The sequence below is a fragment of the Aplidium turbinatum genome, chromosome 16 (assembly GCF_918807975.1).
Source record: "Aplidium turbinatum chromosome 16, kaAplTurb1.1, whole genome shotgun sequence".
Lineage (NCBI taxonomy): Eukaryota > Metazoa > Chordata > Ascidiacea > Aplousobranchia > Polyclinidae > Aplidium > Aplidium turbinatum.
Window position 1 is genome coordinate 19,464,870 of NC_137487.1, and position 24,723 is coordinate 19,489,592.

At 39.2% G+C, this 24,723-nt stretch overlaps 1 protein-coding gene across 1 annotated transcript; it reads right to left on the reverse strand.

Moving 5' to 3' along the window:
* Window positions 1-1,769: 1,769 nt before the first annotated feature.
* On the reverse strand, window positions 1,770-23,897 carry LOC145785738 (uncharacterized). Its single transcript, XM_082597438.1, has 11 exons — window positions 23,678-23,897; window positions 21,072-21,219; window positions 20,229-20,303; window positions 19,421-19,574; window positions 15,422-15,610; window positions 12,792-12,914; window positions 10,026-10,122; window positions 9,344-9,471; window positions 6,089-6,184; window positions 5,471-5,601; window positions 1,770-4,909 (listed from the first exon to the last, which is right to left on the reverse strand). Exons 1-11 carry the CDS (start codon window positions 23,851-23,853, stop codon window positions 4,685-4,687), a joined length of 1,542 nt encoding a protein of 513 aa, XP_082453564.1. The 5' UTR covers window positions 23,854-23,897; the 3' UTR covers window positions 1,770-4,684.
* Window positions 23,898-24,723: the final 826 nt, after the last annotated feature.

Below are 24,723 nucleotides of genomic sequence, written 5' to 3' on the forward strand. Positions count from 1 at the left end.
CAGGCGAGTGCGAAGTTTATTCTTTGCGTAATTCATTTTTGAAAAAAGCTGCTCACAGCAATATGTGCTTCCAAACATGCACATTACACGTTTTGCATTGTCAACAGATGAAGATAGGTGGATTTCTGGACATATTCTTTATAAAAGTTGGCAATTGGAACTGAATCGTATTTGGCCTTCAATATGTTGAATGATTGAAGTTCAATTATTTCCATTTGCTCTATGTGGCATAGTATTGACATCCATTGAAAATGGAAGGCAAATAAATGGAATCTGTTTTTTTGATTTTTCAACTTGCAAAATCGAGATTCAAAGTTACTTTTAGTGGAAACGATAAGTGATATGTACTTATCAGGGTTGGAAGGTTTACAAAGGCCAAAACTGGGAAAATGAGCAAAGTTGGAATTGATTAATTGAGTTTCCCAAAGACGTAGCTTAATTGTTTACGAAGGCAGTAATATGATCATACATCTGATTAATAAATTGCTCCTTTCCTTGTAGTTGTAAGTTTAGCTTGTTCATATGAGAAGTGAAATCAGTGAGAAAGGCTAAATCTGTTAACCAATCAGGATCAATAAGTTCATCAATGCCGAAACCTGCATTCTTTTGTTTCAAGAAAGTCATTATTTCGTTTCGCAAATCATAAAACCGTTGTAACATTGCACTGCGACTTAGCCATCTAACCTCGCAAAAATAGGCACCAGATCTTGATGCACAGCATTCATCTCTTCAAATAAACTTTCGAATTGGCTGTGGTTAAGGCCTCTTGCCAAAACAAAGTTGATTATTTTAACAACAGTAGACATTGTTATGATATAAAATAAATTCATGCGTACATAATGATGAAACTTTAGTTTATGCACTAAAAGTAAGATCGTTCGAGGGCCGCAAAAAAAAATTGTCCGCGGGCCGCATTTGGCCCGCGGGCCGCAGTTTGCCGACCCCTGTTTTATGTGATTGGCCCACCATAATACGTGGTGCTCTTTTGATTAATGGAAGATTATCGGATATTTAAGTAGGCTACCAACATAAATTATGACGCAGCCAGCTCACATTTGTCACTGATGTTATAATAATAATTTTATTTATGGTCGCTCTTCAACTATTAATTTTGTATCAGAATGACCAATACGCTGGTAATGGCGATTCTTTCACTTAGTTTATTTCGTATGAAAAAACTTTTGAGAAGAACGCTCACAACATCATGTGCTGAGTCACATGACTGCAATCAGCTGATTCGCGAGGAATCGTAGACTATGTTACGCATGATTGCGATGGGATAGTGGAATACGTTGAATTGCCTACCGCTGCCCTTACCCTGCGTTTGTTTTAGTCCCGTTAGCGCAGTGGTTAAGCGCTCAACTCAAGATCAAGCGGCGCTGGTTCACTCTCAGAGTGTGCGCTTGAGCAATGCATTACAAGGACTGCTCTTCATTCAGCGGCACCTAGTGGATGCAACAGTTCTCCAGCACTTCAACAATCGGAAACTTTAATCTGCCGATCTCGGTAACCGGCCCTGCGTCAAAAGCCTCTGCAAGTATGCGAAACTACCAGGAATAAACTATCAAAGGCTTTGTCAGTCCGAGGATGAAGATTCAAACCAACCAACCTTCCAATACCAACACGTGGTGGCTTTTACGTTTTGTTGTAGAAACAAAAGGGCTAGCTGTTGAAAGACGTTAAAATTAGTCTTGAAGCCAACTATGCTTACACAAATAAAAACCATTAGGCTACTGGGAAAAGTGAAAAAATACACACACGAATTCTTAAATATCACTGTCTTTATTTCGCATTTTCAAGCAAACACGTCAACTCCCGATATGACGTCACAAAGAGGACAAGTATACGCCACAAAACTACACAGACATGCAGATAAAGCACCGGTCAGTTTAACAATCAAAAATTCTCGAACAAGGTATGTCACGGCATCCGTAAACGTTGATTCTTTAATGACTCGAACGCATCAAATAACTGGAATTCCGAGAAGTGTTCGATCAGCCGAAATGTTCCGAAAAATACCGAAATGAAAACGAAGAAAGTGTGGTTGTTTGCTGGCAATCATACACCAAAAGCAAGCAACTTATCTTTTACTAATCGATTGTTTTTGTTGTTGAAAATTAATAGATTTTTTAACGTTTGGTCTTATCCACCAGGTGGCGTCATTGTCTCAACGTTAAAGAGAGAACACAACCGGAGCCATTTTTAAAGTCTTAGGTATGACCCAACCTGGAATCGAACCCAGATCTACCCGAGGCAGAGTTGCATGAACACAGGGGGTTGCTTGCCTCCGATGACCACCAGGTCAGCTCGGGCAAAATTTGATCTCGCGATATGTACAGAACAGATACAGTATATCCCCGCACTATTGCTTACTATATGCAATCAACAATTATTAATCTCTTGCGCCACCGCCCGGAACGCGCGCCCCCGGCAGTGACGTCACAATGGCAGAAACAAAGCTCGCAAAAATAAACAATAAAAAACTTTTAAAAACACAGAAAAATGTGAGAAAAGGTGAAATCAGTTTGATATTGAACCATACCCAGCCAGCGAAATCTTCCATTTTTACATTGATTCAACGTCAGCAGATAAATTTTGCTGGCTGGATAGGCTGCAAAGTTAATAAATAAATCTTCTAAAAACAGGATGGTATTAAATAATACTGTCTTCATCCCAGGGTCGCTGATGCTATATTGCAACCAACACCACACAACAAGCACCATAAGAAAGAACCACACGTGGGTCTCATAACACTGATGACAGGGGAAGTCATGATATCTTGCGTTGAATTTTCATCCCGAGATGGAAATAAAACGTTGGAACATGATACAACATTGAAAGGAATAAGAAGCTAACAACAGTAGACACAAGAAAATGAATGAAATAGAAATATAATGGAAGCTGGTTACCACTCACCACGGGAGGTGTGGCAACAGGTAAAAGCTTTAGTATGGTCATAGATTTAATAAACAAAACATAAACGGTGAGAAAAGAAAGTGTGGTTTGCAGAAACGAGAGAATAAAAAGGGAAACTAACATTTAAGAAAGTGGTCTTTTTATTCTCTAGTTTTCGTAAACCACACTTTGTTTTCTCACCGTTTCTGCTTTCGTTTGTTAAATCTTTGATCATGTTAAAGTTTTTATCGTGGTAACAATACGTCAAAGCATCACAACCACTGGATGATGACAAAAAAGTTATGATGAGCATGGCCTAACAAGGTAAAAGTCCTGTTTGACATTTTACAATCTCGACAGCATCATTTGTATGCTTTTGCTCCAAAGAGAGACGCATAATTGACAAAAAAAATGTTGAGTATTCGAATGTCCAACTGATTGTTGCTCAACGTTCCAATATCCAAGAACAGAGAGTTGGAACTTCCCGGCGACAGCATTATGACATCACAAAGATTGTTCAATGGAAAGCGCGGGCCGTTGTTCCAAAGAAATGAATTTGAATATTTTGTCGTTAGACAACATACAGAATAAAAGAAAATACCAAACACCGATAGATTAAAAAAATGCTTAAAGTTACGTGTGGGTGCGAAAGCTGTTCAAAGAAACTCCGGCAACACGACCAATCTGACGACCCAACATACGTGTGGGCTGTTAAAAAGTAAATTTGTACCTGGTACAAATGAGAGACCACGGCCCTCCAAACAAGAGGTCTCTAAAAACAATAGGAATCCACAGAATATATGGTGTTTCCTTCTTTCCTGTACCCTGGAAAGGAATAAAAGTGCCCCTTCAAATGACCCCGACCGAAAATATCTCATCTCCTCAACATCGTTCCATTCCAACATATTCGCAAAACTAGCGTAGAAACTCCAAGGCTGCGGACAACGGGCGGTCGGATTACTGGAGTCTCCTTGTACATGAGCACAGCAGCCAAGAACCGAAGACTCCGAACGAGTCCAAACCAAATAAATACAGTTTGTTGTGTTTACATCTTTACAACGTTTCTTGAAAGAGAATGTAAAATCGAGAAAATGCGCAAACCTGTGCAAGGTATTACCTCTGTCAATGCATCACGTTGACGTTGGACAACGTTAAACTAACAGCAATGCAACCGTTGCCCTCTCAGGAGTGACAGCCTAACCCGATATGAGGTTCTCTTACAAATCTTCAATGAACGTAAAAATATACAGTGATGAAAGTGCAACGTCACTGATGACGTCACGGGCGCTTATGACGATGACCTGGCAGTTTCCTCCTAATTCAACGACGTCATTAACTCTTGCGTTGTCGTGGCAACAGCAGTCCTACCATCGGGAGTTACCCAGACGCCGATGTTTCGCGCCACACGCGTAAAAGCAAATCAAACAACAAAGAACACGAAACGTTATTGTTTGTTCCAATAGGGAGTTACAGGTTCAATTCCCTATCAGGTAAATATGTCCAAACAGCAACCACCAGCAGACAGCCTACGGTAGCGTGTAAATATAACTGTCGAAATCAGCACAATTTGATACTTGCAACCAAGTTGAGGAAGTAATTGACCATGCTTGTGAAAGTCTTTTGAGTTGATGGGTTTAAGCTATGTACTGACTTAAGGGGCCAAAGAAGGAATCGCTAATTACCGAGCCTGCTGGGTTTTATAGCTTGAGATAAAAATAATAAGCGGAACAAACGCGCACGGACAGTATCGGTTAGCGGATCAACACCTCAATGAAGACAAAAAGCGGATTTATCCTGCGTAACTCCGACATTCTGCCATCCGTTCCGGATGATGATAAGAGTCCTTTCTCTCATTCAATCGGTTGTCAAATGCTGAGTCGTGCTCGTCATCCTCATCATCATCATGAGATGTTGAGTCATGATGGGGGTTTACAAGGGCGAGTATAGAATGATTGACAGCTGCCATCTCCATGGCGTAGGACATCGGATTCTCCTTCTTTATGTTGGTGATGCTCTAAATATAAAAACACAACCTTTCAATTAAGCAGTGTACCACACTATTGATAAATTCAAGTGTATTGCAAACTTTTCGCAACAGAAGCGTGGCTTCATCACCATATTCTTATTTCAATACAATGTTTTAATATGTTTCTCGGCAGCCGAATTGTAGCAAGAATTAACAGCGATAGAAACGTGCTGTACTAGTGAGTGCTCAACCTTGTGCTGATAGCCGGGAAGAACGCCCCTTTCTTCACAATGTTTTAAATATTGCGAGAAGGTTTTTTATGGCTCAAAGCTGCAGTTCTTTTTGTCTGACTTTCTTCGGGAGCTTTGAGAGCTGGCGACAAGCCCCTGAAGAGAGTCAGACGAAAAGAACTGCAGCTTCGAGCCATGAAAAACCTTTTCTTTGCAATTTTCAAGTTCTGTACCACATATCAACTCTTCAAGAATGTTATGAATAATATAAAAAAAATTCAAAATTTTAGAAAGTTAAAATCCCGATGCGCAAAACAAGCAAAATAAAATTAGTGAATTATAATATTTTGTTAAAGACGAGGGTGGGAAGTGGGCTCACCCTATCACTGACGTTGGCGGCGTCAATGTCATGGTGGCTGTCCGTGGAGTTGCAGGATGGGGCGGGGGAGATGGTGGAGTTTCTTCGAGGACTCATCATGATCTGCGAGTGGTTCATCGCTTCAACGTTCTCTGGAGAAAGAAGCATTGTTACAAATGAATGTCAATTGTTGAAAGAAAACCGAGGAATCGAACGCCTGAGTCGCGGCGGAAACGCACGTGCTGTCGTCATACCGCCAACGGGTTTGAATACGATTTTTGATTATAAAAAATTAGATTGAGTGAACGGGAAAGCAAGGAAGCCAATCTTCGTATCCACCTTCAAAATTGTAATTAAGCGTGTTTCTAAAAACACAGCCAAGTGCTCCCGAAGGTGTCGAATCAACGCCCTTCCGAGTCTTAACCATCCACCGCTATGCATAGAAAACCAGAAGTAGCTACAAAAGAGTGACCTTCCTTCTAAAGTATTTTTACAACACGAAGGAGCAGCACAACACAACTTCCGTGTGAAATGCAGAAAAAGTAATTATAGTATAGGAAAGCGGCGTAGAATTAAATGTACAACTTGCGGCGTCCCGAAAAAAAGTTGATATGACTGGGCAATGGGCATAGCTCTCACCAATATGGCGGCGTCTCTTGTCGTCCTTCCTTCTGTTCGCAAACCAGTTGTAAACCTTCACTGTTGTCACTTTGTCGAGGTCTGATAGCATCATGCCTGTGGGAAGTGTGGACATGATTAGCTATCGAAAGCACATGATCGTGATTATGTTATTGTGATCGTGAGTATGTTATTGTGATCGTGAGTAAGTTATTGTGATCGTGAGTATGTTATTGTGATCGTAAGTTATTGTGATCGTGAGTATGTTATTGTGATCGTGAGTAAGTTATTGTGATCGTGAGTATGTTATTGTGATCGTAAGTTATTGTGATCGTGAGTAAGTTATTGTGATCGTGAGCATGTTATTGTGATCGTGAGTATGTTATTGTAATTGTGAGCACGTTATTGTGATTGTACGCATATGCACATGATCATCCCCTTAACAAGCTTTTCACCACAACTGTTTTGGAGATGATAACCACATGAGCCTTCTGTACAAGAACGAAGCTTTCAAAAACGTTTTGAAGTCTTTAAGCGTGTGAAGATTGTTAACGATGGTAAAGTTGCAGCCCTTTAATAAGGCCGCCCAGCTCTTCAGCTTGGTAGCTCCAGTTTAAAGAGATAGGGCCAAACGTGCCATCGCAAATATCATACCAGCGCACAAAAAAGAAAACGTGGAACTTGAAATAATGTAATAAATTGAGTTTCGCTTTTAGAAGCATGATCGTTGTTAACTTCACAAATGTGGACACTAACGACCTGTTTTAGCCTGATGCTGCGAGGTCGTCGCCGTTACTACCACAGCGAACTCGCAGCATCAGGCTGAACAGGTCGTTAGTATCTACATTTGTTAATGAAATCTAAACGACTTATATTATAAATTAATTCAGAAATTTAAAAACTCTTTTGGCATGGTTTGTGCAAAGCTGAGCTAATTTTATGCGAGATCGTTTTGATGAAATCTAGAATTTAAACAAGACGATCACGAACAGTTGAACTTCAATCAACCTGTTGATCAAAATCGTAAACAGATAAACAAATCGCACAGCAACTGCGTTATATAAGCCACTAACACTGGATGTTCCTTATACAACATTGATTAGCCACTCAATACAGAATGGGAGATGTGCGGTGAATTATGCCCTTGGCCATTCTTGGTAGTCATCTCGATAAAATGAGGGGAAGCATCGGTAAAATCCACGCCTGGCATGCGGCTCTTAGGTTTAGTGATTTAAGTATAAGAAATTTAAAAAGGGAAATTATTATTGGGCATTCTGAACTCTAACTTATTCTCCAATAGGACTCTCCTTACAACGGAAATATATTCAAAACATAAATTTTACTTTTTAATTTTTTGATATTCCTAACAAGGCTCAAATAGAAGCATTTTTGAGTATTTCCTTCATTTATTCCTGTGTTACTGCCCGAGTCGTAAACTCATGAAACAAAATGACAGTTGCGCTATGTGGCTTGTCTGTGGGAAGCTGACTTAGTTCGACAATAACTGCATCTTGGATCGAAAGTGGCCTTTTGAAGTAAGTGGCGATCAGTGAAGTTTGTGGTCTAAATTACGAGAAAGATTCCACTAAGGCGTATTTTAAATGAACAATTATTATTTGTTGATCATTTGAGAAGAGAGAGGCTATGACCACGTGGTTGCTAATGTGAAATTTAAGTAACGGGACTTAAAGATATTGTAGTTTTTTAAAAATGTTGACAAAATAAGTAAGATTTTATCTTTTAATAGACCTCTTTGTGTTGCATAATGACCACAAGCAACGCTATTTTTGCACAAGCTTAACCTAATAGAACGCTTTAGTTTTGTGAAAATGGTGGTAACATATGCGAATACACGATATAGCTAAATAAAGCAAAACAACAGAGGAACGATATCACATCTACACAGAGCAACTACTGTATATACAACTACATATATTACATATATATATTATACATATATTATACTACATCAAATGTAGTTATTACTATCTGAAGCCTTTACAAATTGTTTCACCTAACGGATCATCAGAAGGTCTTATTCAAATAGAATCTATTTGAATAAGACCTTCTGATGATCCGTTAGGTGAAACAATTTGTAAAGGCTTCAGATAGTAATAACTACATTTGATTTAATTCGCTCTGCTTTGCCTTTTTGCTTGGCATTGAGCACTTTTTGTAGTATTAATAGTTTTCATTGTTTTTATATTATACTACATATATATAATACTACATAGCAACTACTGTATACATATATATATAACAATCTATATCTGATCTGGAAAGATACAACTTCAGTTATCAGAGTCATGTGATCGCTGGTTTTCTCGCGCCACAATTATGACGTCACAACCAACCACCTTTTGTTTTCCTGCCCAGGGCGGATTGTGAGAGCAACGATTCCTTTGAAAGCGTCACATTGTATGATTACGTATGACAAATATCAAATTTATCTCCGCAAATGCATCGCTAAAATAGAGGCAATGCGCTAAGGTAATGACGTGTTTGTTACGTCATAACATAATGCGGCCATCGCCACCGACATCGTAATGCGTCGGCCATCGCTTCTGAAACATCGGCCTTGAGCTTTCTCTCAACCTCGCTTTCAACGAAGCCCATGTTAGAATGTTCTTCCGATAGCAAATACCAACCAAACGTCATTAATGAATACTCAGTGATGTCACAATAATTTCAATTAAGAGCAGATAGTTTCATAACATTTGAAAACTAATGAAAAGAATCGTCAGAGGCACTGTCTGCCAATTGCAAAATCTTGATGTTGCGACATTGATTCAACGTCATTGTGGGTTGCGGGACCAATAAGGATGAGACTGATTTTTTTTACGATTTTTGGCTTTGCAGCAATGCAGCAGGCATCTCATTTCCTGGCCACTTGCGCTTGATATTGGATGCAAATGAAAAGAATTTTAATTGAATTCGCTCAATCGAGTCAGAAATCAGAATCTGTTGCGGGGGTAGCCTCAAGTTGGACTGGGAAGGAGAATTCCAAGGGAAGTCACCACAAGCACAACATTTGAGTCTGCATGGATCTCATAAATATCGTCTTCTTACTACACAGGATTTATACCCTATGGCGCGCAGGGGATCATTTTCTCTTATCCCCACATAGGTGGACTTTACCCCAATGGTGTTACAACTTAGCCACCCAGCTCGCCATCCGGGATACAAGGACCTTATGGAGGATATGTTGGTGGCACGGTCTGCTTCACATAGTGATAGCAAATTTCTAATTGATAGCGTTACAATTAGAATACACACCTGGCTTTTGTGATTGGATGATGCTGTTGCACGCATGAGCGATTTCTTCACGTTTGCATTCGTCAGGATACGAATTGGCGTTGTAATAGTTTTCCAAGATGGAGAGGCATTCCTTGGGCCAGGTGAACCTACAGATGTACACCTTATGACCACCATGTTCACATTTCATTATTTCATCAGCGCCATTTTGAGCAGTATTACTTAAACTGTGCAAAGATACCGAACCCTTCCAATATTTCCTTAATTCTTCGTCGAACCCCAACCAGCAGCGCAATCATGACACAAAACAAACTTGCAACAAGACAACAAACGTAGAAGTGAATTTAACTATAATCGTAGAAGGTTAGACGTAGACCCCGAGACGTGGCCGAGTGGTTGAGAACGACATGCTGGACACCTTAGTACAATCTAAACGGAGGTTCGATTCCCACTCAAGTCAAGGACGTCCATAATTTCCATCAAGTTGTAAGTTCGATTCCCGCACAAGACACATGGATATGCACAACTGATGATCCCAAACAAGAGTGAAACTCGAGTATGGCGTCTTCAATTTTCGTTCGATCGTGGCCTTAATCACTAACAGGAAGACTACTGGGTTAACCACAACGGAAAAAAGTTATCCGGACGTGAAAGGGAGTCTCAACAACATAGCAAACCTCTGACACAACCCAAAGTCTCTCACCTCGCTCCTCTTTTCGCCTTGAGGAGTATGGGGTTGATCCCATCTTGGTCGTTGTCCACGCCGCGGTACGACGACACATGTTGGAAAGTCCCCATGCCTGGAGTGAAAATGAGTCAAGTATGAAGACTGGTTTAAGGTACTTTGACAGAAACGAAATTTCGTTTCAAACACGCCAAACAAGATTATTGTGGAATAATATTTTTTTCGTGGCTTTCGAAAATACAATAAACTAAATGTTAAGCTTAAGTTGGAAATAAATTGGGATTCCATAAGAGATATGTGTTTCTCGGTAGCCGATTGTAGCAAGAATTGACAGCGATAGACACCGTGTTTCGCCCATCGCTCCCTTCTTCACAAGGGATGATATGGTTTTGATGTACGGTAGAGCTAAATCACACAACGTATTCGGTGGCATTGTTGAGCCGCTGCCCGGTTAAGAATTACATCGCAATTAATGATCGGAATGAAAAGCTTCTATTTTGTCCTTGATTTACCTACAGAGGCAATTAGAAAGCGCACAAGGCATTAGTTGTTGACGGTAATCATGGTCATCCTATGGGCACAATGCAAACAAATAAACAAACATGGAGGCGCAACTGATTACTATGCAATTAATTAAACAACAAACAATAATTTGATGCTTGCTAATGCATTGAATGTTACGTTGATATTGCGTGTTATGATGAAGCATTTACTGCCACCACAAAAATTTAAGATCAGTATAAACTTAAATGGTCTCACAGTGCATTTCAAATAGGTAAACGAAGGTCATCCACATGTCATAATGAGAAGGTAGATGCATTTATTAGCAATAATGTAAGCGTTAATTAATGGCGAGCAAATCAAATTGTAGCATTCCAATATAAATCATCTCAAATGAGGTCAAAACCGCGCTAAGTAGTACTTGAACAACCCTTCTGAGATAACGTTAGGCGGTTGACCGACTCAAGAACAAAAATAAATAGAAATTTGAAAAATGTTTTTGAAAAGTTGAAAAATTTATTGAAAGTAAATAAAAAGTTATTTGTACAAGATGGCGGCCAAATGATAATGTTAAAGAGCATACAGGGTAAAAATAAATTTTACTGTAAAATGGTTTATTTATAACTCTTCAACGTTAACGTAACCTACACTAACGAAAAGTCAACGGAAGAGGTTTGTTTCGAAAAAAAAACACATTACATTCATTTGTTGGTGTTTTCTTATGAACAAAAAGCAGGGTTAAATCAGCTGCCTATAATTGGGAAAAATGAGATTGAAAATCATGTCACTTCAAGGAAGTCAGCCGAAACTTTTAAAGATTTAAATTGCAAGATCTGGACCTTCTACGTTGCTTGTTTATTGTTGCAAGATAATGATAACATTGTGAAGAGATTCACCTCAAAACATCACAATCTACTCACAATCCCCATTAGCAACAGGCTTCCGGACTTATATCGGGCCAGGTGTTTTCAGAACGACAGATTTTCATGATTTTTGCAAAGATCAAGAGGAGATGAAATAAATGTAATAAAACGATATTATGTCGTTTTAATGGCGACATTATACGCGCGTTGGTGGGCCGAATATCCTTTGACACATGAACACGACAGGTTCACACCAACATACGTTATCAATGATCTTCCAACACGCTGCCCTGCCGCGAGAAGCCAACAAGAGCAAGATGCTCACCGATGATATGTTATTAATATTAACGCGGCGAAGTGTTATACACGAAGTAGCAGACGAGGTGTGCACGATGGACAACGCTATTGCTTGTGATTCGATCGCTATGACGTTGCATGCACGTAACAATGATCGAATCAAAAACAGGGGATTTGCTGAAAAGATATAATGATGAAAAACACGGCAGTTAATTCATCATTTATACCAGATGCATTATTTATCAAGAAGTATTGTAAACACGCCTACATTGCACAAGGCCGCCAATCAGCGTCGCATTATGAATTTTTAAACTTAAAATTATAATTTAAAAACAGGCGCCTCCCGAAATGCATAGGATCAGCGAAACATGCAACAGCAAGGTTTGGTTTGTGTTGCCAGTATCTTTTGAGAATATGTGACGTCACGGTAATCTAGTCATCAATAGTAATAATAACATTGATGTAGTAAATAAAGTGTTAATATGTGTGGTTAATCATGCACGCGGCTGCACCTCTATATGGCTGTACTGATTGCTTTGTTAAGTGCTGAGAAGCAACGCAACGGTGAATCTAACACATTATTATTGGCATTGCACTGAATGTTGGAGACTGTTTTAGACTGACAGAATACCCCATAAAAAGTAAACGTCAAAACAAAAGAGGTTTTTCAAAACTTGAAATTATCTCTAAATTCCTTCACGGTTCAATCAAGCGGAGACTGGCAAACATGCCGAATAAAGCAGTTCCAGTTGAAACTGACTTTACTTTTAACTAAACCACTTTACTTTTGGCCGCCAGCCTCGTCAGCAAATCAGTTCTTTTTGGCATTAAGTTAATGTTGTAGACGTTGATTCAACATAAAAGGGAACTTATTGTATGGTAGGGCAGTAGAACATTGCCATCTATATGATACAGTAGGATCAGCTAACATTGTCGCTTGAAGATCCACGCAACCAAAATTACATCAGCTTGGCCGTTGAAGAGGTTCGTATAATTTTGGGAATAAAGTAATTCTACTCTGCCACATACAGACAATAATCAACTAAGAAATTTGGGTTAAACAGATCAGCCAAAATGCTGCTGTCGGATATGAAGACGTTCACTTCACTGACAACAAACTTACCATTGGACATTCCTGGGGGCTTCCGTTTTTCCGCGAGATACCAAGTGTACATGGCCTTCTTCTTCTGGCCGCTGATGTCCTGCGGTTGGGCCAGCCATTGTGAGATGTAGCTCTGGCTGATTGCTGAACAAACAATTGGATTTGTTACGCAACAATAATCACAATAACCTGATATAGATAGAAAACATGATATGCGCAACCTCCCCTTCCGTGCAAGCTATCAGCGGCGAATTGGAACGTTTGAGACCGGGTTTGCAACAGTTATTGAAAGCTCTTGCAAGAATGCGAAACTGTCAGGATTAACCTTCAGAAGACGTTGTTTGATCCGGCAATACACAATTCTCTCATAAATGTTTTGCGGTGTGTTTCAAGTAATTCACAACCGTGACAATATTATGCAACTTGTCAAAATAGTCTTTCAAGACCAGCTCTCTCAACGCTAAACTCTCATAGTGCACGCGATAGGCTTGTGCATTAACTAGGACATCATTGCGCAGGTTTCCATACTTTCTCGTGACTATCCACGACAGCAAAATTCGTCATTAGTTGAATAGAAATAGTTGTCGCGATTACAAAGGAATTATTAGAGTGATAAACTTCAAGCTTAATCTCGTACTTGATTGGCATACTTTAATAACACCCATAACAAGCTTCATAAACCACGTCATTGGATCATTAAAATAGACCATTTTATGACGTCATTTTATGTTGGCGCAATGATAATAAGATAATTGAGACCCACAGTTTTATTCACTCTCGAGTGACGTCGGTTCAACGTCCACCGAAAGCAGAGCCTGATTAATGGCAAGACACTTGATAAGTTTGAACTTAAAATGAAGATTGGCTTCCTTGCTTTCCCGTCCACTCAATCCACATCTTTAACCACCAGGTTTCAGCCCGGATGTGACGTCATGGACCAACACGTTCAAATCAAATAGAGCTTGAAATTTAAATCGTGGAAATTGAAATTCCCACAAAGCGAGGCCAAACAAAAAGTGTGGTTGAATTTATTTTAGGACATAAAAGAAACAATGCGAACTCTCTATCAAAGCTCTATTATTGTGAGCTGCTTAAAACTTTTTAACGCTTGATCACATATTTATTTTGTCATGTTGATTTTCACGCAAAGAGTATTCCGTCTGCCTATAGCTGGACAAGTTACTCAAGAAATTGTAAAGAAAAAAACAGACGACATGAATTTGTAATATACATTTTATCCCTTAAATTAATGTTTTTACAAATTGCATCAAAGTGTGAGCCAAATCATGGAAAAACGTAACCTCAAACGAACCTTGCAAATTCAATTTCAACGACTCTTCAGATTCACTAATGATCTGTTGTGGCCAGTGCAGATATTAAGTCTTGGAAAGTACAAGCAGAATTACTAAAGCGATGCCAGAGAAAGGCTTTGAACAGAAAATGAATATTTCTTTTATTGATTATTATTATTTGCAAGTAAAACTCTGCTAATTTTCCGCACAAGACAGTGACAGTGTTCTTTTCTGCCAGTTAATTTCATTAAAGTTAAATGATTTAGCTAATTTTTTCCCATTTATTTCGGCAGCTACTTATCATAGTCGGCTGCCAACTTTTCCAAATGACGCAAATGAGCGATTATTATTTACTCCAGCATTGGCCAAATAACTGTCACAAAAAGCATGAAATTTCCGCCCACTCAATCTGAAAGTTCAATCAGACTACATTAGAATTTTATTTTTTAATAATTTCCAATGAAAGAAAAAACAAATCGAATTAAACGGAAAGTTTTACACTGATCTAGTTTCAGTGCATTGGTTGGCAACCGTGCCATTGATCACTGATAATAAAACTAGATAAAAAAAATATTTTTTTTTACTTTGATACAACGTCTGTAGACGTTAAATCAAAGTATAAAGGACCCATTTGTTAGCTGGTAAGTCACTATATGACGTCATGTCAAAAAAGGAAAGAGTAAAACAAATATCCGACCAACGCCACCCTCTCTATGAACACAAACTTATTCCAGCAAGACTCAAGTCACGCAAAAGCTTCATCAAAGTCGGCCCATTGGAACACACAAGCGCGACAGCTGCACGACTAGAAATGTGGACCTATGAGCCCGATAGGACACAACATCCTGCCATCCCAAGTCCTTCCGAAAGTCTACAACAAACTCCCACCCTTGAGAGAAGAGAGTGGTGCTGCCTAAACAGAGCCCGCTGCGGAGTCGGGAGAAATAAAAGCAATCTTTTCCGATGGAAGATGACTCCTGACCCAATGTGTGATTGCGGCCTAGACAATCAGACAATGAAGCACATCCTCACCAACTGCCCCCTTAGCCCTTCATGTGATGACAACGACCTCAAAAACATCACAAACAATGCTCTTACCTGGCTCCGACACTGGCGTGACAAGCTATGAATGAATGAATGTCAAAACTGGCCGGTTCTAGACTCGTGAATACTTCACAGAAGGAGTGGATGGGGCTATAGGGGAACTTGTACCGGGCTATATGAGATGTTAATGCATGGCTGGGCTTGGCAGGCGTGGCGTTATTGAAAGGAGTTTGTGGTTTTTAAAGATTTTTTTGTAGCGACATCTGATTCGTGGTACGTTTGACAAGAGCAAATCTCAGTTCGTTCAATACCTACCGTTCCTTGTTGCCTTCGCGATGGCGGACTGCGAGATGTGACGTTCACTGATGAACTTCCGGATGTCTTCTTTCACTGCTGCCTGGTCTCTCCTGAAAAGATCCTCCAGATCTTCAGTGATGTCGACTTTTTCATCATCGATCTCAATGATGGTACTCCCGCCTCCGCTTCCTCCATTCCTCACTAACCCTGAACAATGAAAGTGGATTTGTAAATTTGATCAGACCTTATTAGAAACTAGGCTTTTATCTCGACATAGAAGAAAACCCACTTCCTCTGAAACAGCTGGTATCTCCCATTTATTTCTCTACTTCAAGCAAGCCATTAAGTGTATTACAAGCTGCTTGCTCTTGAGCGGTGTCGAACCGGCGCTCTTTCAAGTGCCGTACCAGGACTCTCACCACTCAGCTATGCAGCTGACGTATCTCACACGATGACTTTGTCGCCGCGATACATCATACCACGCTCAGAGGACAGCGTTTAAATTAATCAAACAAATCTAATAGATCCGGCATGTGCACTGGTGGCACCAGTTCGACTTGGTTTAAATACGGGGATAAAATGGGGGTATTATTTTGACTGTGTGTTGTTCTTTCAACGCTAAAAAATAACCCAAGCATTGCCATGTTGTCTCAGGCGGTTTGCATAACCAAATGAAAACAGACGACAATGGCATAACCATAAGTCGTTTGCACTCAACTGGCTTCGCTACGGTGCTAAGTTGATGCTAAATGATGTTGTCATATGCACTTTCTGCACGTTGACGTTGCGACAATACAGATAATAATCAACACGTGGTGCTAGGCGAGATCAAATGACTGCAGCGTGCTGTTGTCCATGACTAACAAGGCCTCAACCTCATGATCATCAATTAAATGGCATTAAAATGTAAATTCAATATCTGAAGCACCGAAATTAATTAATTAACTAATTTAGCCATTGCGCTGCAAACTTGCATTCAAATAATAGTTGGAATCTGACTGAAAATTCTAAGGAAACAATATTTCAAAATGCACGAACAGTGTGCAACGGTCAGTGTATAAGTGTATACTCGATGGAGAAACGCAAAAGCCTTCTTGAAATGTACAAAATACCTGTTTTTTAGTCACAAAACTTTCCAGCATGTTCGAGACAAGAAATTTTGCAATAAAGTTCTGTTTTGACATCGCTTTTGACAACTGTCCAAAAACGAAAGCATTTGAAAAATTTTTTTTTTCTTGTGCCGTGTACAATGTAGGATCGTTGAGATACATCGAAAACAAACCGAAATAATTACGAGCCTTGGTTTCGCTTCGTGTTTGGGTTTCTTGGCAAGAATTTAGAGTAAGAATGTTGAACAACTCTTGAATAGAATTCTCTTCCCCCTAGCTTCTGATAGAAGCAGGCAGCACGTGCATCCCTAGTTTGACTAGATGGCAATTACCAATAATGTACATACCAAGTAGTGCCTTGACTGTTGAATACAAGATCGCGCCGGGATAAGTAACAATTTGTAAACCAGAGCTATTCATGACGAGGGCACTCTATGTATGTGTCGAAAACGTTCGATATATGAAATTTGTTTTAACGTTTTTTTTGTGAGTGTTAAAAATAAACGCAAATATGATATTTTTAAATATGGTACTGCTATTTTGCATTCATCAAATGCTGGCATTTGCACAACAATCTAACCTCTTAGTGTTATTTATTAAATAAGAATCGATTTCGCTATAGTTTTAAATATGGATACGATACTCTGCTTTGGTGCTAAAAACATTTCTAAATCTCCTTTTCATATGCATCCCTTGTATTTACATGCATCATTACGATCTATTTTCTGCAATCCATACCATTAAACTTTCGGTTCGTGATTTATGTTTCGTTCGACACTTTTCAAAGCTACTCAGTCAGTAAATCAATCGCTTTTTATATTGATTTAACGTCTGCAGACGTTGAATCAATGTAAAAAACGGTTAATGTGCTGCTTGAGTATGTACATCGGATGTACATGCTGAATCTAAACTACGAGATCGTAATCTTCTACGTAATCGTAATCTTCATCTTGGCTATCGTAATCTTCCACAGCCAAAGTAAAACACATGGTTGGTAGAACCATGCAACAGAGCACTTCCCGACTACAGACCGGGAGGATTATGAGGACATTGTATCACGACAACCCAATAAGTTTGAGTTTTAAATTAAGGTGACTCACCTAAGCACGTGATTACCGCAACACAACTGGTGCAATTTATTTAAATAGGTGGTTTATGAGTTGCCAATAATGGGACAATGCGCTTTTTTTATTTAATAAAATTAAAACACTGCGGAGTTTAACCATTAGACTTCATAGCATATGGTGTTGCAGGGTTCAAACTACATGAAGCCTGTTGGTAGTCACATACACAGTAGCACACAGTCTGGATCACGTTAGGCAACAATATGCGCAAAAACGTGTTTGAAATCCGGATACAGCGAATATCCGGTTTGGAACCCTAGAACCAAGTTCACACACGACTTTGGAATGTATGGAAAATTTATAGTTTAGATGTTTCGGGTCTCGAAGAGTTGACTTCTTCAGGAAAATAGAAGCTTGTAGAAAAAAATATACCTACCGGTAATATTTTTATTTTTTAGCAACCCTGGCGTATGGCGTATGATTCGTATTATTATCATGGCAACGCAAAATGTAAGAGATCTGCTTCGAATATTTGTAAAATATTAATATATTTTTTTTTTAATTCTTTGTCGTCACCAGAACAAACAACCTGATTGTGTATTCAATCACTGTGTTCCTGGCTGTGTTGAAGTAAGCGGAAAAATACTATTTGTTGATTCTTGACGTAGTTTGCTTCATTTAAATATACAACTTCAAAGTAAATATTGGGAAATAGTTGTCGTGGACATCATTCATTAATTTCTAATGTGGATTTCGTCACTACGCAAGGGTTGCTAAAAAATAACTCAACCTTATCTGGTCGGTTTTTGAAAGGACCTATTTCGGATGCGGCATGGAGATAGCGATGCGAAAACAAACCGCTTTGTAGACTCAATGAATATTTTAGCTTCTGTAACCAAACATTAATTAAATAAACGCTCAAGTGAGATTGAAAATATCAACTCAAAATGTTGAAAATCAACTCAATCAAAGTGACTTTACTCAAAACTGCATCTATCTACGATCAAACAATTCGATTGCAATTCCCCTTGGGCCCGTTGTGGCAGGACTTTTACTTAGTAATGCTCAGAGAATTCGATATTTCTCGTGTCAGAATAGCACCATAAGGAAAGAGTCAGGGCCGGATTTAGCTGATGGGGGGCCCGGGGCACTTTTAGATCGGGGGGCCCACCTGTAAAAAAAATTTTTGCGCCTACGGCGCGAAAAACCACCTCCACTGTCTACAATAGCATTACTCCAGCACTACACAGCAATTTGCAGAGACTTTAAAGGCTGAAAGGAAAAAAATAACACAAAATCATATTTTTTCAACGTAGGGGGGCCCTTTAAAAGTCGGGGGGCCCGGGGCACATGCCCCCTCTGCCCCCCCCTAAATCCGGGCCTGGAAAGAGTGAAAAGATTAGTTAATATCAAAAGTATGACGTAAGCACTAGGACAACTGTGATCAACAATTCCGAGACAACGCCATCTTGTGGTGAAGGTATAAATAACAAACAATAAACTCATACAAAAGTAAACAAGTTAGAAGAACAAATAAAAGCTCTATACAATATTGGTAGAGTTTCACCACAACAGACATAAAAACGCTGCCTATTAAGTTTTTTTCTCTCGCTTTCAACACAACCATTGATGACACTACACGTTGAGGTGATACTGAACGCACATTGCAGATAAAGTGGCAGAAACATATGAAATTGAAGGAGCACAGAGCCTGGAAAACTTAAATGTTGTAAAACTTTTCAACTCAAACAAACTACAGATGGCATTGTTCATACAACGCGAACGAGACGGAATTATTACAAACTCATAAAGCAATTGGATGCTTTATATGCAGACCTACCTACCTCTATTGCTGATGAGGCCCGGGTAGGCTGAAGGGGGTACAGCCCCATGGGCAAAACCATTTTGGAGTAAACTGGCGGCGGTAGCCACGGCGACAGCTTGTGATGTATTGGGCCAGGCACCAACTGGGGGTATCAGCGATAGCTGGTTGTGATTCTGTAAGAAGGCACGCCAACTTTAAACATTAATTATTTAATCATAAAGCGAACCGGCCCTGCCATTAGTACCGTTTCACACCTTTATTGAATTGGCAACAAGACGAGGAAAGCAAAATACCAGGAACAACTGCACTATTGTGATATCATAGTTAAAAGTGACGTAATGCGATGCTAAACTAACACAACAGAAATAAAACTAAATACACAAAGGTCTCAAACAATTCAGTTTATTCTAATGAAAAGCAGAATTTTAGCTGTTGACCGAAAATTATGGTCATTTTGTAACAAGCCCATAAGTCAGCTGATAAAAAATGCGAATTTTTTTGTCTGCGAAAGACATTTAATGTAGAAAAACAATCTGTGAAACAAGAACAGTGTTTTTGCAACGCCGTGTTGCAACCATTGAATAATAATCAATTTCCACAATAGGAATTTGTCAGTGCTGTTCTTTTTGGTCAGTTTTTGTAAACCCTTCTTATTGATCTAAGCAACTGTGCCAAAGGTGGGCTCAATAACTTTACAACCATGCATTGGTCGTTCTTTCAACACGCAAGACCATACGAGACAACAACATCCGTCATTTTTAGATTGATTCGACGTCTGCAGACAAATTTTACTGTTTGGGATATAATTTTAAATTTTTTTAAATCACCTGTAAATGGCTCCCAAACATCAAGGGGTTGGGTTGCGACAGGGGGTGGTGGACACTGCCCATGCTGAACTTTATCTGAAAACAATAAAAATTTACTGAAAGTTTGCCCAGGCCAACTACCAACCATGAGATTGAGAACTTGAATGAATCTGCGTTTGCGTTGCCAGGTTCAGGTTGCAAGCGGCATTTCCCGACTTGTTCCAAATGAGAACGTGACCGCTAGAGAGTAGACAACTTACGGTGTGACTGAGAGAGCTCGTTGTTGTGACATTAGGTAGATAAAACTTTACATCGAATAGATGTAGATGTGGTATTGCAGTGCTACCCACTGACGCGTAGTAGCAATGTAGGCTACTTTTAGGCGTTTTTTTAGCTTCAACAAGTTATATGCGTAACTGCCACCACTAACATGTCAGAGGCTTTGTCAGCCGAGGATAAAGATTGAACACCGACCAACCAGGCGTGCTTAGGAAAACTGGTTTAAAAAAACATGAAAAGAAACCCATGAACTGATATATTGGATGCGATGTGGCAAAAACTTGATTTGTCTACCATGTCCAATTGTCCATCACCATTGACCATGCAATGATGCGCATTGCTTGTGGACAATTAACACTATATATATATATATATATTTTTTTCATACCAAATCAACATCTTATCCAAGGACGGGTAGGACAGACGATATCAACGTACCGGTAATTGATTTTGTTATGTAAGTGTCGCCAATAATAAGACAAGAACCGCTAAAAATAAAACAGTCAAGACGAGAAATTTTATTATATATATATAAGCACAATCCGAAAATTATTCAACATTATACAAAGACATCATTAATCTTACTCTGGGCGATGAAGGACTGGAGGTGCTCCTCTGAGCATCATTGTCTTTACTCTGTGATTGGTTGGCTGTCGTGTTGCTGATTGATCCAGTACTGCAGTGGCTGTTAGGGGAGGCAGCGACGTTTCCGTTTGGTAGGGAGGGGGTACTGCTGTAGCATTAACATAATACGTTAGATTCTATTTGAATAAGAACCTTTTGATGATCCCTATCAGGATGAAACGGCCTGTCTTGGTCTGATAAGGTTTTTAGTGAATGGCAACTGTATTTTATGTAATACGTGATAGTGCGGGTTCGCATTCGTGCTGTCGCCCCAGTCAGTTCTTCTCTACATTGATTTAACGTCTGCAGACAATTACATTATAAGTGATCAACCTCAGCAGACGTTGAAACAATGTAAAAAAGAGTTGACTTTATTGCTTGGCCAATGTTTTGTGAGAGACATGTCAATGCTGTTAACTTTGCTACTTGCAAAGTTAAACTTGGAGCGGTAGATCATCGCCAATGTTTTGTGAGAGACATGTCAATGCTGTTAACTTTGCTACTTGCAAAGTTAACTTGGAGCGGTAGAACAAACAATGCAACACATACTCCACGAATGTTCCATCTTACGACCCCCAAGTGGAATCACTGGTATTCGACAACTGGACCCAACTACCGTATCTTGGCTGCACGAGGAGGCATTGCCAATCTAAGCTACTACAAGTCAAACGAGAGAAGAAGAGAAGAAGAATGCTGTTAACCAATCAATGTTATGACATTATATACAAGCAAACATACACCAGCAAATATACCAGACCGCGGTAAAGAGGTTTCGTAGATTACAGATCTGATGAGCGTTGGAATGCACAGTTGCACATTGAGATAATCTTCCGCCAATATGCCAGAGATAAGTCGAATATCAAAGGTAATGGTGTAATAATGATAATGTGACATCACAAAGGTGGTAGGTCTTCCAGTCATAATAGTTCTTATAGCAAACACAAAAAAGTTGTTACGTACAAATGGTTCAGTAATACATTCAGCCGTCGTCCAACATTTGAATACTGGCTTAAACTGCACTGAAACACACCATGCTAGATAGTAAACTGCGAACTTTTCATTAAGTTTGTATTTTTTTATTAAGTTTTGATGCAAAATTCATGAATTAAAGTTTTTATTTGTTTCAGTTTTTTAAATTTAGAAATTCTTAAAACGAATTGTTTTTATTTTCAAGTGATCGACGCATAAAAATTAAAATATTGGAAATCAAATGCAAAAATAGAAAGAATTTTCATTCCAGTGGCCATTAAAGGCCAAAAAGCAAAGCCAGTGATGGAAGACAATAGCGTCATGCTCGTGCTGGCGTGACAGTGGAATTACAATTTCTGAACGTTCTGGAATCACCATCGCTCAAACGTGGCACCATTATTTTAGCATTATGATGCACTGACACCGTATCTGTTCTAACATCTGCTTGACTGTGGTCCTACATATCGACACCTTGAATTATTTCACTCTCGTTTCCCAGTTGCTGAGTTTTGAAGGATACATTTACCCCATTGGGTGGGTGATTTAACTTTACTCCGATCTGCATCTAGCCGAGTGGTGGAGTCCTGGCACCACGCTCGCAAGGTTCGACACCGTTTAAGAACATGCGGCAGTGTCTTTGGAAGAACATTTAATAGAAAGCCTGAATCTAAATCTTCAACCATCGAGCATAAGCTTGGATGCGACAAAAAGCCATTATGGGATCATAGTTTGGGCATATGTGTTGTGATACATTTGAAATTTTCTGTTGATTGAGCAGAGAAAAAAGACCTGTTGGTTGGGAATTTTTTTGTTATTAAGGCGACCGTCAATCTCGATGCGGGACTGACGGTCGCCTTAATAACGAGATTTCGACCAGGACACAACACATTTTGTATTGGGTGACCTTCTTCAAACCGACAAGATTCAAAGAAACAAACACGGTGATATTAGCGTAGTCCAACGGAAATAAGAATTAGTGGCATGTTTTTTTTTTAATTATATATACACTTACTACATTCAACAAGATGCGACAACGTAGTATTCTAAATAGAAAACACTGGTTACAACAATCGGAAGATGTCATCTAAATTGTCGTCTCGTAAGCAAGGCATACACAACAAAGTAACTTCAATGGGTTTATCATATTTTATTTTTATCACACAAAGTTACCAAAGCTTTATCATAAACAAGATGAGAATTGAAACGAAAAAACAACACAAATTGGCACGGCGTTAAAGATCGTAGAGCAGTGGTTTTCAGCCAGGGTTCCGCGGAACCCTAAGGTTCCGCCAGTAAGTCTAGGGGTTCCGCAAGTTCACATTCAAATCTGAGAGTCTATTTTATTATTATATGCAAATTGTTTAAATATAATCAAATATTGATTAGGTTTGCCACTATTTGCCACTAGTTTGTATTTTTATTGTACATAAATAAATCTGAACATGAGTATTTTAATTTAATTTTATTAATCAAACGATGTTTTTTGCATCAGGCAATTAAATTATTGAACAGGGGTTCCTCGAGCTTTTGGAATGTTTTATTGGGTTCCGTTCCACCAAACAGGTTGAAAACCACTGTCGTAGAGCAACTCGGCTTACCTTATACCGGGACTGCCCAAGCCCATGTCTTCTAATTTTTCCATTTCTTCCAACCCTTTCACAATTTGATTTTTAGTTAATCCGCTTTGCTTTAGTTTCTGGAGCAAAACGATTTGATTGACCGTGAATTTCGGGGCTTCTGCTTCGTCCATGATCGCAACTTCATTCACAAGCATCAAGTTAATTTATGCTTTATTCTTAATGTATTTATTTATTTAAACCAATGATTGCATTCTGTCGTTGAATACAAAATCAATAATTAAACAATGTTTAGTTAAACTGAGTAAACAAAATTAATTGAGCCTAATAAACTGACTGCGTGGTTCGTTTCAATCCGTTAAATAATTTAATTGATGCGGCCATTGCACAAACAAAGCTCTCCTGGCCACATCTTTGTTCAATATAAACACAACCAGTCTATCAATAGTTGGTCGACGCCGCCATTTTAAGTGAAATTATCGTTGGATAATGACGTTGATGGTGATGCTGACTAGATCGCCTCTTCCAGTTCACGCAACTCGAAGGGAAATGGAACAAAATCCCGTTTTTATTTTGCAGAACCATCCATCCGTTCAAGCTTTAACCCAACCGAGTAACCCCGTGTTTTGACTGAATGGTAAACGTCATATACTTAAGCAAATACTTTCAGTTTACATTTTTCACCTGCAGTACGTCAATCAGTCCACTCATTGTGGGCATTTCACTAAAACAAAGACCGTGAGATTATATTGTATATTGTTTTGGTTGTTTGCGCACTTTAAACGTATCTCCGATCAATCGTGGTTATTATTTTAACCTTATAAGCGTGTGATTCTATTCCGATCTGCGATGAAAACACAATTCCACTGTCGATGATCATGTCACAGACCTTCCGCATAATCTCAGCACATCCCAGAAAGAACAAGATTGTGCTCTCATCTCTGGACTAGAGAACTTTATTCCTTCACAGTGCATCGAAATTGAAACAAAGTCAACACAACACAAAATCTCACTACTTTTTAGTCCAACTTATCCACACTCCCTCACTCCACCCATTGTGAAGCAAC